General features: G+C 38.5%; 1 protein-coding gene across 3 annotated transcripts in view; it reads left to right on the plus strand.

The window, feature by feature from the left end:
- Positions 1–19,308, plus strand: part of CFAP44 (cilia and flagella associated protein 44) — a 158,351-nt gene that overhangs the window by 107,741 nt on the left and 31,302 nt on the right. For all 3 annotated transcript variants that reach the window (XR_009262176.1, XM_058731393.1, XM_058731394.1), the window contains one exon: positions 10,635–10,812. Coding sequence is in view for 2 of the 3 variants with exons in the window: in XM_058731393.1 (XP_058587376.1) it covers positions 10,635–10,812 (178 nt within the window). In the remaining variant the exon portion in view is untranslated. The remainder of the gene's footprint in view (positions 1–10,634; positions 10,813–19,308) is intronic.

The raw sequence follows: 19,308 nt of genomic DNA on the forward strand, positions 1-19,308 counted from the left end.
AGCTTGTACACTGTTGATGAAAACATAAATTTGTGCAGCCACTATGGAAAACAGTATGGAATTTCCTAAAACAATTAAAAATAAGACTACCACATGGTCCAGCAATCTCACTTATGGATATATAGCCAAAGAAAATGAAAATTGGACTTTGAAGAGATATCTGCACTACCATGTTTATTGAAGCATTAATAACAATAGTTGAGAAACGGAAACAACCTAAGTCTCCTTTAATGGTTGAGTGGATAAAGAAGTTATGATACATATATATGATGGAGTATTATTTAGCCTTAAAAAGAGAGAAATGCTTCCATTTGCAATGATACAAATGGACTTTGAGGGCATATACTAAGTGAAATAAGTCAGAGGAAAATAAAAACTGTATGATCTTCCTTATATGTTCAATCTAACAAATCTGAACTCATTGAAACAGGACAGATTGGTGATTGCTAGAGGTGGGGAGTTGGGGATGGAGAAATGGATGAAGGTAGTCAAATGGTACAAACTTCCAGTTATAAGATAAATAAGTTCTGGAGATGTAGTCTACAATATCATGACTGTAGTTACCAATAGTGTATTGTATATTTGAAAGTTGCTAAGAAGGTAGGTCTTAAAAGTTCTCATCACAAGGGATGCCTGGGTGGCTCAGTTGGTTAAGCATCTGACTTCAGCTCAGGTCGTGATCTCACGGTTTGTGAGTTTGAGCCCCTAGTCGGACTCTGTGCTGTCAGCTCGGAGCCTGGAGATGTTTCAGATTCTGTGTCTCCCTCTCTCTCTGCCCCTCCTCTGCTCACACACACTCTCTCTCTCTCTGTCTCAAAAATAAATAAAAACATTAAAAAAAAAGTTTTCTTCACAAGAAAAAAATTCTAACTGTATGGATCAATGTTAACTTACTGTGGCAAACATTTTGTAATAGATACATGTATGAAATCATGACATTGCACACCCTAAACTAATACAATGTTATGTGTTGATCATATCTTAATAAACAGGAAAATAGGCTTTTGATATTTTCCAAAATGCATTTGATTTGCTGGCATTTTTAAAGGGCTTTTGTGTCTTTTTAAATGAAGAATATTGGTCTCTAGTTTCATTGTTACGTAATATCTTTTCTGGTTTGTTATCAGGATAATACTGTTTCATACAATGAGATGAGAAGCTTTCCTTCTATTTTCTGGAAGACTTTGTGTAGGCTAATATGATTGATTTCTTAAATATTTGATAGAATTTATCAGTGAAGGCATCTAGACATGGAATATTCTTTGAGAGAACTTCATAAATGCAAATTCCAATTTTTCATTGTTATAGTGCTATTCAGATTTTGGATTTCCTCTTGGATCACTTTAGGTAATTTGTGTCTTTCAAGGAATTTGTGGATTTCATCTAGGTTATCAAATTTTTTGGCATAAAATAATTCATACTGTTGCCTTATTATTTTAGTTTCTTTAGTATCTGTTGTCCCCTGTTTTATTCTTGATTTCATGAATTTGTATTGTCTTTTTCTTGGTCATTCCAGCCAAAGATTTATCAATTTTATTAATCCTTTCAAGGAGCTAACTTTTGGTCATAGATTTTTAGAACTATTGCTTGTCAGCTTTCCATGTCATTTCCTTTATTCTAATTAATTTGGGCTTAGTTAATTCTTCTTAAAGTTTAGGCTATAAGCTTTGATCTTATACTTTAATTCTTTTATAATTATGAGCATTTAGAGTATAAATGGAAGTATAAATTTAAAGTATAAATGAAACACTGAGCTACATTTCTCCAGTTCTGATGTATCTTTACCATTATTCATTCCAAAATATTTTCTTTTTTTTTTATATATATATGAAGTCTATTATCAAATTGGTTTCCATACAACACCCAGTGCTCATCCCAAAAGGTGCCCTCCTCAATACCCATCACCCACCCTCCCCTCCCTCCACCTCCCGTCAACCCTCAGTTTGTTCTCAGTTTTTTTTTTGTTTTTGTTCTTTTTGTGTGTGTGTGTGTGTGTGTATGTGTGTGTGTTCTCAGTTTTTAAGAGTCTCTTATGCTTTGGCTCTCTCCCACTCTAACCTCCCTTTTTCTTTTCCTTCCCCTCCCCCATGGGTTTCTGTTAAGTTTCTCAGGATCCACATAAGAGTGAAAACATATGGTATCTTTCTTTCTCTGTATTGCTTATTTCACTTAGCATAACACTCTCCAGTTCCATCCATGTTGCTACAAAAGGCCATATTTCATTCTTTCTCATTGCCACGTAGTACTCCATTGTGTATATAAGCCACAATTTCTTTATCCATTCATCAGTTGATGGACATTTAGGCTCTTCCCATAATTTGGCTATTGTTGAGAGTGCTGCTATAAACATTGGGGTACAAGTGCCCCTATGCATCAGTACTCCGGTATCCCTTGGGTAAATTCCTAGCAGTGCTATTGCTGGGTCATAGGGTAGGTCTATTTTTAATTTTTTGAGGAACCTCCACACTGCTTTCCAGAGTGGCTGCACCAATTTGCACTCCCACCAACAATGCAAGAGGGTTCCCGTTTCTCCACATCCTCTCCAGCATCTATAATCTCCTGATTTGTTCATTTTGGCCACTCTGACTGGCGTGAGGTGATATCTGAGTGTGGTTTTGATTTGTATTTCCCTGATGAGGAGCGACGTTGAGCATCTTTTCATGTGCCTGTTGACCATCCAGATGTCTTCTTTAGAGAAGTGTCTATTCATGTTTTCTGCCCATTTCTTCACTGGATTATTTGTTTTTAGGGTGTGGAGTTTGGTGAGTTCTTTATAGATTTTGGATACTAGCCCTTTGTCCGATATGTCATTTGCAAATATCTTTTCCCATTCCGTTGGTTGCCTTTTAGTTTTGTTGGTTGTTTCCTTTGCTGTGTAGAAGTTTTTACCTTCATAAGGTCCCAGTAATTCATTTTTGCTTTTAATTCCCTTGCCTTTGGGGATGTGTCAAGTAAGAAACTGCTACGGCTGAGGTCAGAGAGGTCTTTTCCTGCTTTCTTCTCTAGGGTTTTGATGGTTTCCGATCTCACATTCAGGTCCTTCATCCATTTTGAGTTTATTTTTGTGAATGGTGTGAGAAAGTGGTCTAGTTTCAATCTTCTGCATGTTGCTGTCCAGTTCTCCCAGCACCCTTTGTTAAAGAGACTGTCTTTTTTCCATTGGATGTTCTTTCCTGCTTTGTCAAAGATTAGTTGGCCATACGTTTGTGGGTCTAGTTCTGGGGTTTCTATTCTATTCCATTGGTCTATGTGTCTGTTTTTGTGCCAACACCATGTTGTCTTGATGATTACAGCTTTGTAGTAGAGGCTAAAGTCTGGGATTGTGATGCCTCCTGCTTTGGTCTTCTTCTTCAAAATTACTTTGGCTATTCGGGGCCTTTTGTGGTTCCATATGAATTTTAGGATTGCTTGTTCTAGTTTCGACAAGAATGCTGGTACAATTTTGATTGGGATTGGATTGAATGTGTAGATAGCTTTGGGTAGTATTGACATTTTGACAATATTTATTCTTCCAATCCATGAGCACGGAATGTTTTTCCATTTCTTTATATGTTCTTCAATTACCTTCATAAGCTTTTTATAGTTTTCAGCATACAGATCTTTTACATCTTTGGTTAGATTTATTCCTAGGTATTTTATGCTTCTTGGTGCAATTGTGAATGGGATCAGTTTCTTTATCTGTCTTTCTGTTGCTTCATTATTAGTGTATAAGAATGCAACTGATTTCTGTACATTGATTTTGTATCCTGCAACTTTGCTGAATTCATGTATCATTTCTAGCAGACTTCTGGTGGAGTCTATCGGATTTTCCATGTATAATATCATGTCATCTGCAAAAAGTGAAAGCTTAACTTCATCTTTGCCAATTTTGATGCCTTTGGTTTCCTTTTGTTGTCTGATTGATGATGCTAGAACTTCCAACACTATGTTAAACAACAGTGGTGAGAGTGGACATGCCTGTCGTGTTCCTGATCTCAAGGAAAAAGCTCTCAGTTTTTCCCCATTGAGGATGATATTAGCTGTGGGCTTTTCATAAATGGCTTTTATGATCTTTAAGTATGTTCCTTCTATCCCGACTTTCTCGAGGGTTTTTATTAAGAAAGGATGCTGAATTTTCTCAAATGCCTTTTCTGCATCCATTGCCAGGATCATATGATTCTTATCTTTTCTTTTATTAATGTGATGTATCACGTTGATTGATTTGTGAATGTTGAACCAGCCCTGCATCCCAGGAATGACTCCCACTTGATCATGGTGAATAATTCTTTTTATATGCTGTTGAATTTTATTTGATAGTATCTTGTTGAGAATTTTTGCATCCATATTCATCAGGGATATTGGCCTGTAGCTCTCTTTTTTTGCTGGGTCTCTGTCTGGTTTGGAAATCAAAGTAATACTGGCTTCATAGAATGAGTCTGGAAGTTTTCCTTCCTTTTCTATTTTTTTGGAACAGCTTGAGAAGGATAGGTATTATCTCTGCTTTAAATGTCTGGTAGAATTCCCCAGGGAAGCCATCTGGTCCTGGACTCTTATTTGTTGGGAGATTTTTGATAACTGATTCAATTTCTTTGCTGGTTATGGGTCTGTTCAAGCTTTCTATTTCCTCCTGATTGAGTTTTGGAAGTGTGTGGGTGCTTAGGAATTTGTCCATTTCTTCCAGGTTGTCCAGTTTGTTGGCATATAATTTTTCATAGTATTCCCTGATAATTGCTTGTATCTCTGAGGGATTGGTTGTAATCATTCCATTTTCATTCATGATTTTATCTGTTTGGGTCCTTTCCCTTTTCTTTTTGAGAAGCCTGGCTAGAGGTTTATCAATTTTGTTTATTTTTTCAAAAACCAACTCTTGGTTTCATTGGCCTGCTCTACAGTTTTTTTTAGATTCTATATTGTTTATTTCTGCTCTGATCTTTATTATTGCTCTTCTTCTGCTGGGTTTGGGGTATCTCTGCTGTTCTGCTTCTATTTCCTTTAGGTGTGCTGTTAGATTTTGTATTTGGGATTTTTCTTGTTTCTTGACATAGGCCTGGATCGCAATGTGTTTTCCTCTCAGGACTGCCTTCGCTGCATCCCAAAGCATTTGGATTGTTGTATTTTCATTTTCATTTGTTTCCATATATTTTTAAATTTCTTCTCTAATTGCCTGGTTGACCCATTCATTCTTTAGTAGGGTGTTCTTTAACTTCCATGCTTTTGGAGGTTTTCCAGACTTTTCCCTGTGGTTAATTTCAAGCTTCATAGCATTGTGGTCTGAAAGTATGCATGGTATGATCTCAATTCTTGTATACTTATGAAGTGCTGTTTTGTGACCTAGTATGTGATCTATCTTGGAGAATGTTCCATGTGCACTCGAGAAGAAAGTATATTCTGTTGCTTTGGGATGCAGAGTTCTCAATATATCTGTCAAGTCCATCTGATCCAATGTATCATTCAGGGCCCTTGTTTCTTTATTGACCGTGTGTCTAGATGATCTATCCATTTCTGTAAGTGGAGTGTTAAAGTCCCCTGCAAGTACCACATTCTTATCAATAAGGTTGCTTATGTTTGTGAGTAATTGTTTTATATATTTGTGGCCTCCCGTATTCGGCACATAGACATTTATAATTGTTAGCTCTTCCTGATGGATAGACCCTGTGATTATTATATAACGCCCTTCTTCATCTCTTGTTACAGCCTTTAATTTGAAGTCCAGTTCGTCTGATATAAGTATGGCTACTCCAGCTTTCTTTTGACTTCCAGTGGCATGATAAATAGTTCTCCATCCCCTCACTTTCAATCTGAAGGTGTCCTCAGGTCTAAAATGAGTCTCTTGTAGACAGCAAATAGATGGGTCTTGTTTTTTTATCCATTCTGATACCCTATGTCTTTTGGTTAGCACATTTAGTCCATTTACATTCAGCGTTATTATAGAAAGATATGGGTTTAGAGTCATTGTGATGTCTGAAGGTTTCATGCTTGTAGCAATGTCTCTGGTACTTTGTCTCACAGGATCCCCCTTAGGATCTCTTGTGTGGCTGGTTTAGTGGTGATGAATTCCTTCAGTTTTTGTTTGGGAAGACCTTTATCACTCCTTCTGTTCTAAATGACAGACTTGCTGGATAAAGGATTCTCGGTTGCATATTTTTTTTATGTTCATCACATTGAAGATCTCCTGCCATTCCTTTCTGGCCTGCCAAGTTTCAGTAGAGAGTCAGTCACGAGTCTTATAGGTCTCCCTTTATATGTTAGAGCACGTTTATCTCTAGCTGCTTTCAGAATTTTCTCTTTATCCTTGTATTTTGCCAGTTTCACTATGATATGTCATGCAGAAGATTGATTCCAGTTACGTCTGAAGGGAGTTCTCTGTGCCTCTTGGATTTCAGTGCCTTTTTCCTTCCCCAGATCAGGGAAGTTCTCACCTATTATTTCTTCAAGTACACCTTCAGCACCTTTCCCTCTCTCTTCCTCCTCTGGAATACCAAGTATGCATAGATTATTTCTCTTTAGTGCCTCACTTAGTTCTCTAATTTTCCCCTCATACTCCTGGATTTTTTATCTCTCTTTTTCTCAGCTTCTTCTTTTTCCATAATTTCATCGTCTAGTTCACCTATTCTCTCCTCTGCCTCTTCAATCCAAGCCGTGGTTGTCTCCATTTTATTTTGCAGCTCATTGATAGCATTTTTTAGCTCTTCCTGGCTGTTCCTTAGTCCCTTGATCTCTGTAGCAAGAGATTCTCTGCTGTCCTTTATACTGTTTTCAAGGCCAGCGATTAATTTTATGACTATCATTCTAAATTCACTTTCTGTTATATTGTTTAAATTGTTTTTGATCAGTTCGTTAGCTGTTATTTCCTGGAGGTTTTTTTGAGGGGAATTCTTCCGTTTCATCATTTTGGATAGTCCCTGGAGTGGTGCAGACCTGCAGGGCACTTCCCCTGTGCTGTGGTGTATAACTGGAGCTGGTGGGCGGAGTCACAGTCAGACCTGACGTCTGCCCCCAGCCCACCGCTGGGGCCACAGTCAGACTGGTGTGTGCCTTCTCTTCCCCTCTCCTAGGGGCGGGATTCACTGTGGGGTGGTGTGGCCCATCTGGGCTACTTGCACACTGCCAGACTTGTGGTGCTGGGGATCTGGTGTATTAGCTGGGGTGGATTGGCAAGGTGCACAGGGGTGGGAGGGGCAGTCTCAGCTCACTTTTCCTTCAGAGATCCGCTTCGGGAGGGGCCCTGCGGCACTGGGAGGGAGTCAGACCCGCCAGAGGGATGGATCCACAGATGCACAGCATTGGGTGTTTGCTCGGTGCAAGCAAGTTCCCTGGCAGGAACTGGTTCCCTTTGGGATTTTGGCTGGGGGATGGGCGAGGGAGATGTCGCTTCCCAGCGCCTTTGTTCCCTGCCAAGCTGAGCTCTGTTGTCCAGGGCTCAACAACTCTCCCTCCCATTGTCCTCCAGCCCTCCTGTTCTCTGAGCAGAGCTGTTAGCTTATAACCTTCCAGATGTCAAGTCCTGCTTGCTGTTGGAACACACTCCGTCTGGCCCCTCCGCTTTTGCAAGCCAAACTCGGGGGCTCTGCTTGGCCGGCAGGCCACCCCTCCAGCCCGGCTCCCTCCCTCCAGTCCGTGGAGCGCGCACCGCCTCTCTACCCTTCCTACCCTCTTCCGTGGGCCTCTCTTGTGCGCTTGGCTCTGGAGACTGTTCTGCTATTCTTCTGGCGGTTTTCTGTGTTATTTAGGCAGGTGTAGGTGGAATCTAAGTGATCAGCAGGACGCGCCGTGAGCCTAGCGTCCTCCTATGCTGCCATCTTCCCAGGATCTCTGTTCCTCCCAAAATATTTTCTAATATCTCTTGTGATTTCTTGTTGGCTGTGGTTTAAGTATGCTGTTAAATTTCCAAATATTCAGAGGTTTAAAGAAATATTTTTTATTTCCAATATAAATCTTTTGTGGTCACAGAAAATAGTTTGCATGATTTAAATTCTTATAAATTTATTGAGGGTTGTATGGGCCTGCATAAAGTCTGTCTTCATGAAAATTCCATGTGTGCTTGAGAAAGAATGTATATTTTTGTGTTCCTTGGTGTAGTTGTATATAAATGGCAATGAGGACAGAGTGATTGATGACACTGTCTAGATCTTTTATTTTTCCCACTTTGAAGGCATGACTTTTTAAAGGATCTCTACTGAATGTTCCCTACCTTACAAGGTCTCTCCAGCTGATGAATTCATGAGTGATTTCCAGCAATGTGTAAATTATGAGAATTATTTGTTTCATAATTTCCCAGTAATTGTACTTTCCCTAGATGTTCTTTACTTATCTTTATGATGTTTTACATTACACATGTATAGGTTAATACTTGGCCAAAAACTCAAGAGAACTCTATGTGAATTTCTGAAGGCATTATTTTGTTTGTAGCTCTAATATTTTTCTACAAAATTCTAACCACTCTGGCCTCTCTGAACTCTGAACTTTGTATCCTTAATCAGTGAGATTACTGGACTAATATTTGGGATCTCAACACTATTCCATAGTTTGCTAATTTCCTCCATGCAGAAACAGAGACAGTAAGGATTGGCTATTTTGTTTCACTTTTTGCATGTAGTCCTGTGCTGCCTATCCTTCAATGTCATAGTTGTTCCATAATTTTTCTTCAGTTTTCTAGTTATTTATAGCATGAGAATAATAATAATTTATAGCATGAGAATAATAAATAAGCCATGTTTCCCTCACACACAGCCAAAGCAGAAGTATCTGGTTGTTCTTTTCTTTTTTCCTTTCCTTTCCTTTCCTTTCCTTTCCTTTCCTTTCCTTTCCTTTCCTTTCCTTCTTACTTCATTTCCTTCCTTTTTCTTTCCTTCTACCTCTCTTTCTTTCCTTTTAAAAATTTTAATCCTTCCTTTTAGTGCTATTTTACACAAAGGAACAATTGTCAATTAATACTTTAGATAATATGTGTTTTCTCTGTTATTGTATATGTTTGTTTTCCTAAGGGCTGACTGCAAGCTCTGTGTACATGTTCATGTTGACTGGCAGACTTCACTTTAAAAAATTATGTAGGTTGGGGTCTTCCAATAAAGATCCCTACAATGGTGTGCCAACCCCTATCCTAGGTGCACTAGCAGTTTCCAAGCAGGGAGATCAGTTTCTATAGAGATTTGTTCTTCAGTTTAAAAACAAATGCGTTTTTTTTTTTTAAATTTATCTTGGGAAGCAGGGAAGAAAAGAGAGAGAGTGAGAGAGAGAATCCCAAGCAGTTATCACACTGTCAGCTTGGAGCCCTTGCAGGGCTTGATCTCACAAACCGTGAGATCATGACTTGAGCCAAAACCAAGTTTCGGTCACTTAACCATCTGAGCCACCCAGGCACCCCTCATTCTTCTAGTTTTAATTGAGGTGTAAAAGTTGCTACTCATTTTTATGTGTGGAAATGAGAAAAGTGAGAAGAAGATTAAATTGGTTCAGGAATTCCTTTTCAATCCTTTAATTAATTTTGCTAAATAATGTCTAATATTCTATTACCTGCTCCATACCTGCCCGCTCTGTGCTTGGGGCCTCCTAGGAGGCTATGATCTACTAATAAGGTCATATCAAATCCTTTTTATAACCTTACCTTAGGGATATTCTGGGCCACAGTTTTCTCTGGTCTTTAAAATTACTATCACTGGTTTATTTATGGCTTTCTATCTTATTCTCAGCCTTACTGATTTATTCCCTTTAATATCTCTACCCATCATTTTCGTGGAACGGGGGGGGGGACAGAGAGGCAAGTATATATGCTCATTATATCATTTTTAATTAGATTCTCTTTTTGATAATGTAATGACAATCACTTAGGTTATTTTTTAAAAGGTACATTAACTTTTAGTGATTAAAATACACCCACTCCATCTCTATGGTTTAATGTCTATTGAGGGAATAAATAACCATCTTGATATAGATCACTTAGAAGTGAACCAAAGCCTAAGAATAATTCAGATTATTTCAGCACCAATTGGTAATTGGTTTTTATTTATTTCATTGTTACTTTGTTTGGGGTGCCTTAAGAATACAGATCATCTGCAAGTTTTGATTGTTTGACTCATGATTTTTTGGCTTTACAATGGTGTGAAAGTGATATGCATTCAGTAGAAACTATACTTTGAATTTTGATATTTTCCCAGGCTAGTGATGTATGCAGTATGATACTGGTCAGAAGCAGTGAGCCACGGCTCTAAGTCAACCACACGGTCATGAGGATAAGCAATCAGTACATTTACAACCATTCTGTTTTTCACTTTCAGTACAGTAGTCAATAAATTACATGAGATATTCAACACTTTATTGTAAAATGGACTTTGTATTTGATAATTTTTCCCAACTGTAGGCTAATGTTTAAGGTGGGCTAGGCTAGACTATAATGTTAGGTAAGTTAGGTATATTGAATACATTTTCAATTTATGGTATTTTCAACTATGAGTTTATTGCTACATAACCCCATTGTAACCTGTGGAAGGTCTGTAGTCATTAACTTAAAAAAAAATGCTTGGGCGCTATGGACAAAAGTAGTACCACACACTCAGAATTATACTTTTGCTTGATGCCTGAATTTGATTATATACATATAGTGGACAAACTGAATTTTATTGTTAAGTTTGTGGCTGGGTTGCCTTTTTTTCTGATAGGTACAAGAGTAAACCTCAGGATGACTATGAAGATCCCAAAGATGTTCAAGCCATCAAAGAGGCCCAGTTGTATATGGGAGACTTCAATCTGAAGACAGCCCCAGACTACAAGATACCCGAGCACATGAGAGTAAATGCTGCCAAGAAGGAAGAGGAGCTGGGACATCTAGACTCCATGGTACTTATTACTCATTGCTTACATGACAATGAGAGGCACCCTTGAGTTTTTAGTGGTATTCTGTGCTGAAACCACTTGTTTCACTAGATGGTCTATAGGAATATATAGTCATAGAAACTTAGAACTGAAAGAAGATCTTCATGATTGTTTAGAATAATGCCCCCTTTTTACAAATGAGGAAACTGAGGCCCAGAGAGGACAAGGGATTTATCTGTGATTATTTAGTTAAAATGGCAGAACCAGCCTTCAAGTTAATTACTTGACTCAATATGTTTCATGGGTTAAAGCTCTATATTTTAGAGACTTTGAATTTCTGAAATTCAAACATGCCCTTGGCTGCTGTAGACTTCCAAAGACTTAGGGGAAAAGGCCATTGTTTGACTTTTTTTTTCCAGGACTTATAAATTTTTTAAGTGTCTCTATAATAACCTATTAACATATTCCTTTTTAAAATTTTTATCTACATTCTGCCAAACTGCTTCCAGTTATCCTGATTTCTCATCCCCCCTTTTTTACTAAAGTCTCCTCTCTCTGTCATAGTAATTCCTTAATTTGGACTGACAAGTGACTTTTCACATTTAGAGACTCAGAAAGTATCTGAGCTACCATTTTGAGGAGAATGTGGTACATGGCCACCTACTATGGCCATGCAGTTTGGACACTGCAAGGCATCCCATTGGAGAAAGTGCCAATCATACCATGGATCTAACATATTAGAATATTTTATAATTTTCTGACAAGTGGCAGTAAAGTGTCTTCAGGAAAAAAAAAAGTCTTTCAGTTTCACCAAAAATTCTATATGTGCCAGAAGTAGGAGGATCCTGGTATGGCAAATAATATCCATAAATAAATGTTCATAGCTCATAACTATACCTTTCTGTTTAAACAGACATTTTGAACATTTTCTTAGTGACCATTTAGATTGTTTCTCTTTTTTTTTACATGAAATTTATTATCAAATTGGTTTCCATATAACACCCAGTACTCATCCCAACAGGTGCCCTCCTCAATACCCATCACCCACTTTCCCCTCCCTCCCACCCCCCATCTACCCTCAGTTTATTCTCAGTTTTTAAGAGTCTCTCATGGTTTGCTTCCTTCCCTCTCTGTAACTTTTTTCCCCCCCTTCCCCTCCCCCATGGTCTTCTGGTAAGTTTCTCAGGATCCACATAGGAGTGAAAACATATGGTATCTGTCTTTCTCTATGACTTATTTCACTTAGCATAACACTCTGCAGTTCCATCCACGTTGCTACAAAAGGCCATATTTCATTCTTTCTCATTGCCACATAGTATTCCATCGTATATATAAATCACAACTTCTTTATCCATTCATCAGTTGATGGACATTTAGGCTCTTCCCATAATTTGGCTATTGTCCAGAGTGCTGCTATAAACATTGGGGTACAAGTGCCCCTATGCATCAGTACTCCGGTATCCCTTGGGTAAATTCCTAGCAGTGCCATTGCTGGGTCATAGGGTAGGTCTATTTTTAATTTTTTGAGGAACCTCCACACTGTTTTCCAGAGTGGCTGCACCAATTTGCATTCCCACCAACAGTGCAAGAGGGTTCCTGTTTCTCCACATCCTCGCCAGCATCTATAGTCTCCTGATTTGTTCATTTTGGCCACTCTGACTGGCGTGAGGTGATATCTGAGTGTGGTTTTGATTTGTATTTCCCTGATGAGGAGTGATGTTGAGCATCTTTTCATGTGCCTGTTGGCCATCTGGATGTCTCCTTAGAGATGTGCCTATTCATGTTTTCTGCCCATTTCTTCACTGGATTATTTGTTTTTAGGGTGTGGAGTTTGGTGAGCTCTTTATAGATTTTGGATACTAGCCCTTTGTCCGATATGTCATTTGCAAATATCTTTTCTCATTCTGTCGGTTGCCTTTTAGTTTTGTTGGTTGTTTCCTTTGCTGTGCAGAAGCTTTTTATCTTCATGAGGTCCCAATTGTTCATTTTTGCTTTTAATTCCCTTGCCTTTGGGGATGTGTCAAGTAAGAAATTTCTTCGGCTGAGGTCAGAGAGGTTTTTCCTACTTTCTCTTTTAGGGTTTTGATGGTTTCCTATCTCACATTCAAGTCCTTCATCCATTTTGAATTTATTTTTGTGAATGGTGTAAGAAAGTGGTCTAGTTTCATTCTTCTGCATGTTGCTGTCCATTTTCCCCAGCACCCTTTGTTAAAGAGACTGTCTTTTTTCCATTGAATATTCTTTGCTGCTTTGTCAAAGATTAGTTGGCCATACTTTTGTGGGTTCAATTCTGGAGTCTATTCTATTCCTTTGGTCTATGTGTCTGTTTTTGTGCCAATACCATGTTGTCTTGATGATTACAGCTTTGTAGTAGAGGCTAAAGTCTGGGATTGTGATGCTTCCCACATTGGTCTTCTTCTTCAATATTACTTTGGCTATTCGGGGTCTTTTGTGGTTCCACACAAATTTTAGGATTGCTTGTTCTAGCTTTGAGAAGAATGCTGGTATAATTTTGATTGGGATTGCATTGAATGTGTAGATAGCTTTGGGTAGTATTGACATTTTGACAATATTTATTCCAATCCATGAGCACAGAATGTTTTTCCATTTCTTTGTATCTTCTTCAATTTCCTTCATAAGCTTTCTATAGTTTTCAGCATACAGATCTTTTACATCTTTGGTTAGATTTATTCCTAGGTATTTTATGCTTCTTGGTGCAATTGTGAATGGGATCAGTTTCTTTATCTGTCTTTCTGTTGCTTCATTATTAGTGTATAAGAATGCAACTGATTTCTGTGCATTAATTTTGTATCCTGCGACTTTCCTGAATTCATATAACAGTTCTAGCAGACTTTTGGTGGAGGCTATCAGGTTTTCCATGTATAATATCATGTCATCTGCAAAAAGCGAAAGCTTGACTTCATCTTTGCCAATTTTGATGCCTTTGATTTCTTTTTGTTGTCTGATTGCTGATGCTAGCACTTCCAACACTATGTTAAACAACAGCGGTGAGAGTGGACATCCCTGTCGTGTTCCTGATCTCAGGGAGAAAGCTCTCAGTTTTTCCCCATTGAGGATGATATTAGCTGTGGGCTTTTCATAAATGGCTTTTATTATGTGTAAGTATGTTCCTTCTATCCCGACTTTCTCGATGGTTTTTATTAAGAAACGTTGCTGAGTTTTGTCAAATTGTTTTTCTGCATCAATTGCCAGGATCATATGGTTCTTATCTTTTATTAATGTGATGTATCACGTTGATTGATTTGTGAATGTTGAACCAGCCCTGCATCCCAGGAATGACTCCCACTTGATCATGGTGAATAATTCTTTTTATATGCTGTTGAATTTTATTTGATAGTATCTTGTTGAGAATTTTTGCATCCATATTCATCAGGGATATTGGCCTGTAGCTCTCTTTTTTTGCTGGGTCTCTGTCTGGTTTGGAAATCAAAGTAATACTGGCTTCATAGAATGAGTCTGGAAGTTTTCCTTCCTTTTCTATTTTTTTGGAACAGCTTGAGAAGGATAGGTATTATCTCTGCTTTAAATGTCTGGTAGAATTCCCCAGGGAAGCCATCTGGTCCTGGACTCTTATTTGTTGGGAGATTTTTGATAACTGATTCAATTTCTTTGCTGGTTATGGGTCTGTTCAAGCTTTCTATTTCCTCCTGATTGAGTTTTGGAAGTGTGTGGGTGCTTAGGAATTTGTCCATTTCTTCCAGGTTGTCCAGTTTGTTGGCATATAATTTTTCATAGTATTCCCTGATAATTGCTTGTATCTCTGAGGGATTGGTTGTAATCATTCCATTTTCATTCATGATTTTATCTGTTTGGGTCCTTTCCCTTTTCTTTTTGAGAAGCCTGGCTAGAGGTTTATCAATTTTGTTTATTTTTTCAAAAACCAACTCTTGGTTTCATTGGCCTGCTCTACAGTTTTTTTTAGATTCTATATTGTTTATTTCTGCTCTGATCTTTATTATTGCTCTTCTTCTGCTGGGTTTGGGGTATCTCTGCTGTTCTGCTTCTATTTCCTTTAGGTGTGCTGTTAGATTTTGTATTTGGGATTTTTCTTGTTTCTTGACATAGGCCTGGATTGCAATGTATTTTCTTCTCAGGACTGCCTTTGCTGCATCCCAAAGTGTTTGGATTATTGCATTTCGATTTTCATTTGTTTCCATATTTTTAAAATTTCTTCTCTAATTGCCTGGTTGACCCATTCATTCTTTTTTTTTTTTTAATATATGAAATTTATTGTCAAACTGGTTTCCATACAACACCCAGTACTCATCCCAAAAGACCCATTCATTTTTCAGTAGGGTGTTCTTTAACTTCCATGATTTTGGAGGTTTCCCAGACTTTTCCTTGTGGTTAATTTCAAGCTTCATAGCGTTGTGGTCTGAAAGTGTTCATGGTATGATCTCAATTCTTGTATACTTATGAAGGGCTGTTTTGTGACCCAGTATGTGATCTATCTTGGAGAATGTTCCATGTGCATTCAAGAAGAAAGTATATTCTGTTGCTTTGGGATGCAGGGTTCTAAATATATCTGTTAAGTCCATCTGATCCAATGTATCATTCAGGGCCCTTGTTTCTTTATTGATCCTCTGTCTAGATGATCTATCCATTGTTGTAAGTGGAGTGTTAAAGTCCCCTGCAAGTACCACATTCTTATCAATAAGGTTGCTTATGTTTGTGAGTAATTGTTTTATATATTTGTGGCCTCCCGTATTCGGCACATAGACATTTATAATTGTTAGCTCTTCCTGATGGATAGACCCTGTGATTATTATATAACGCCCTTCTTCATCTCTTGTTACAGCCTTTAATTTAAAGTCTAGTTTGTCTGATATAAGTATGGCTACTCCAGCTTTCTTTTGACTTCCAGTAGCATGATAGATAGTTCTCCATCCCTTCACTTTCAATCTGAAGGTGTCCTCAGGTATAAAATGAGTCTCTTGTAGATAGCAAATAGATGGGTCTTGTTTTTTTTTTCTCCATTCTGATACCCTATGTCTTTTGGTTGGCGCATTTAGTCCATTTACATTCAGTGTTATTACAGAAAGATAGGGGTTTAGAGTCATTGTGATATCTGAAGGTTTCATGCTTGTAGTGATGTCTCTGGTACTTTGTGGTCCTTGCAACATTTCACTCACAGAGTTCCCCTTAGGATCTCTTGTAGGGCTGGTTTAGTGGTGCTGAATTCCTTCTGTTTTTGTTTGTTTGGGAAAACCTTTATCTCTCCTTCTATTCTGAATGACAGACTTGCTGGATAAAGGATTCTCGGCTGCATATTTTTTTCTGTTCATCACATTGAAGATTTCCTGCCATTGTTTTCTGGCCTGCCAAGTTTCAGTAGATAGGTCTGCTACTAACCTTATGTGTGTACCTTTGTATGTTAGGGCCTGTTTATCCCTAGCTGCCTTCAGAGTTCTCTCTTTATCCTTGTATTTTGCCAGTTTCACTATGATATTTAGTGCAGAAGATTGATTCAAGTTACATCTGAAGAAAGTTCTCTGTGCCTCTCGGATTTCAATGCCTGTTTCCTTCCCCAGATCAGGAAAGTTCTCAGCTATGATTTGTTCAAGTACACCTTCAGCCCTTTCTCTCTCTCTTCTTCTGGAATTCCTATGATACGGATATTGTTCCGTTTGATTGGATCACTTTCTCTAAGTCTTCCTTCATACTCCTGGATATTTTTTATCTCTCTTTTTCTCAGCTTCCTCTTTTTCCATAATTTTATCTTCTAATTCACCTATTCTCTCCTCTCCCTCTTCATTCTGTGCTATGGCCGCCTCCATTTTATTTTGCACCTCATTTATAGCATTTTTCAGCATTTATAGCATTATAGCATTTAGTATTGCACCTCATGACTATTTTTTATTCCCTAGGTTTCTGTAGCAATAGATTCTCTGCTGTCCTCTATGCTTTTTTTAAGTGCAGCGATTAATTTTATGACTATTATTCTAAATTCTTCTTCCATTATATTGCTTAAATCACTTTTGATTAATTCGTTAGCTGTCGCTACTTCCTGGAGTTTCTTTTGAGGAGAATTCTTCCATTTCATCATTTTGGCTAGTCCCTGTGGTAGCTCTAAACTGCAGGACACCTCTCCTGTGCTGTCCGGGGAAACTTGTGTTGGTGGGTGGGGCCACAGTCGGACTGGTGTGTACCTTCTCTTCCCCTCTCCCAGGGGCAAGACTCACTGTGGAGTGGTGTGGCCCCTGTTTGGGCTGCTTGTACACTGCCAGGCTTGTGGTGCTGCTTCGATGGGATCTGGACAGGGTGTATTAGATGGGGTGGATCCACAAGGTGCACAGTGGTGGGAGGGGCAGTCTTAGCTAGCTTTGCTGTCAGTGGTCCCTGTGGGAGAGACCCTGCAGCACAAGGAGGGAGGCAGGCCCATTGGAGGAATGAATCCGCAGAAGCACAGTGTTGGGTGTTTGCGCAGTGCAAGCAAGTTCGGCGTTGGGAACTGGTTCCCTTTGGAGTTTCAGCTGGGGTATGGGAGAGGGAAATGGTACTTGACAGCACCTTTGTTCCCCCGCTGAGCTCTCTCCTTCTGGGACTCAACAACTCTCCCTCCTGGTATTCTCTCTGAGAGCAGAGTTGTTGACTTTTAACATTCCAGGTGTTAAGTCCCACTGGCTGTCAGAACTCAGGCAGTCCAGCCCCTCTGCTTTTGCAAGCCAGATTTCAGGAGCTTGCCTTGCCCTGTGGGCTGCCCCTCCACTACCCCAGCTCCCTACCGCCAGCCTGTATAGCACGCATGGCCTCTCCGCCGTTCCTACCCTCTTCCGTGGGTGTCTTGTCTATGCTTGGCTCGAGAGAGTCCGTTCTGCTACTCTTCCGGCAGTTTTTGGAGTTATTTAGGCCAATGTGGGTGGAATCTAAGTGATCAGCAGGATGCAGTGAGCCCAGCGACCTCCTACACTGCCATCTTTCTCTCTTGTGTCTAGATTGTTTTTCTAGCTGTTCCTTTAAGATAATTCTTGTTTCATCTATCACATCTGATCCATCATCATAGAGAAATGTTTTTTGAGTACAATTGCCAGTCATCCAACCTGAAATTTCATGGTCTAGCTAGAGATGATGGACATGTATCATGTATTGGACTGAACTGCATTACACTGAAATCCATTTTATTAAAACAGTGTAAATTAATGTGGAGCACGCTATTCTACAAGTCAGAAGATCAGAGTTCTGTTTCCATCTCTGCCACTTAATAGGCACATAAACTTTGCTAGTCATGTAAATCTCCCTAAGCCTCAGTTATATTGTCTGTTAAAAGAGTATTAATACCAATTAACAACAAAAAAACATATCTAGTCTGCCTCACAACGTTAATGTGATGGTCAAAGTCAACAAATGGTCATTACTGTCATGGCTAAATTAAAAATTACTAACATTTCAAGTTTTTTTGGAAATAACATATTATATATCCCACTTCCCTGTGGCCAGTATTTAGGTATGTGTGGTATTTGTAAAACTAAAAAGAAAATATTGGTATGTAAAAAGGGTTCTTCAAAGAGGCGAGCCTTACAGTCATCAGGCTGGCTTAGATTTGTTCTTTTAAGCTTAATTCTTAGTCCTCCAGGTGCTTCAAAGTGGTCCACCATTCACAGAAGTGCTGGATTTTGAGTTTTACTTTAATGCTTGAAAGGTTTGTTCTTAAGAATGTAAAAAAAAATCTCCTCTATTTTCTTATAATGTTCTTGGTTCATAGGTGGTAATTATACAGGTAAGTTTTCTAAGACTGCCTGGAGAAGTGCCTTTTGTTTTTGAAGTATAACATTCAGTGTTATATGAGTTTCAGGTAAACAATATAATGATTCATCAAATCTGTACATTACTCAGTGCTCACCACAATAGGTGTAGTCACCATTTGTTACTGAACAACATTACTACAATCTTACTATATTCCCTATATTGTACTTTTCATTTATGTGACTTACTTATTTTCTAAATAGAGGTTTGTACCTCTTAATCCTTTTATCGATTTCACCCATCTCCCCACCCCACCTCTGGCAACCACCAGTTTGTTCTCTGTATTTAAGAGTATGGGTTTTTGTTTGTTTGTTTGTTTCTCTGTTTGTTTTGTTTCTTAAATTCCACATACCAGTGAAATCATATGGTATTTGTCTTTCTCTGACTTATTTCACTTAGCATAATATACTCTACGGCCATCCATGTTGTCCCAAATGGCAAGATCTCATGCTTTTTACGGATGAATAATATTTCATTGTATGTATATACCACCTATTTATCCATTCATCTGTGGATGGACATTTGGGTTGCTTCCATATCAAGATTGTAAATGATGCTGCAATAAACATAGGGGTGCATAGGTCTTTCAAACTAGTGTTTTCATTTTCTTCAGATAAATATTCATAAGTGGTATTATTGGGTCATATGCTAATTCTATTGTTAATTTTTTGAGGAGCCTCCATACTGTTTTCCATAGTGGTTGCACCAATTTATGTTTCTACCAACAGTATACAAGGGTTCCTATTTCTCCACATT

Source organism: Neofelis nebulosa, chromosome 5, assembly GCF_028018385.1.
Source record: "Neofelis nebulosa isolate mNeoNeb1 chromosome 5, mNeoNeb1.pri, whole genome shotgun sequence".
Lineage (NCBI taxonomy): Eukaryota > Metazoa > Chordata > Mammalia > Carnivora > Felidae > Neofelis > Neofelis nebulosa.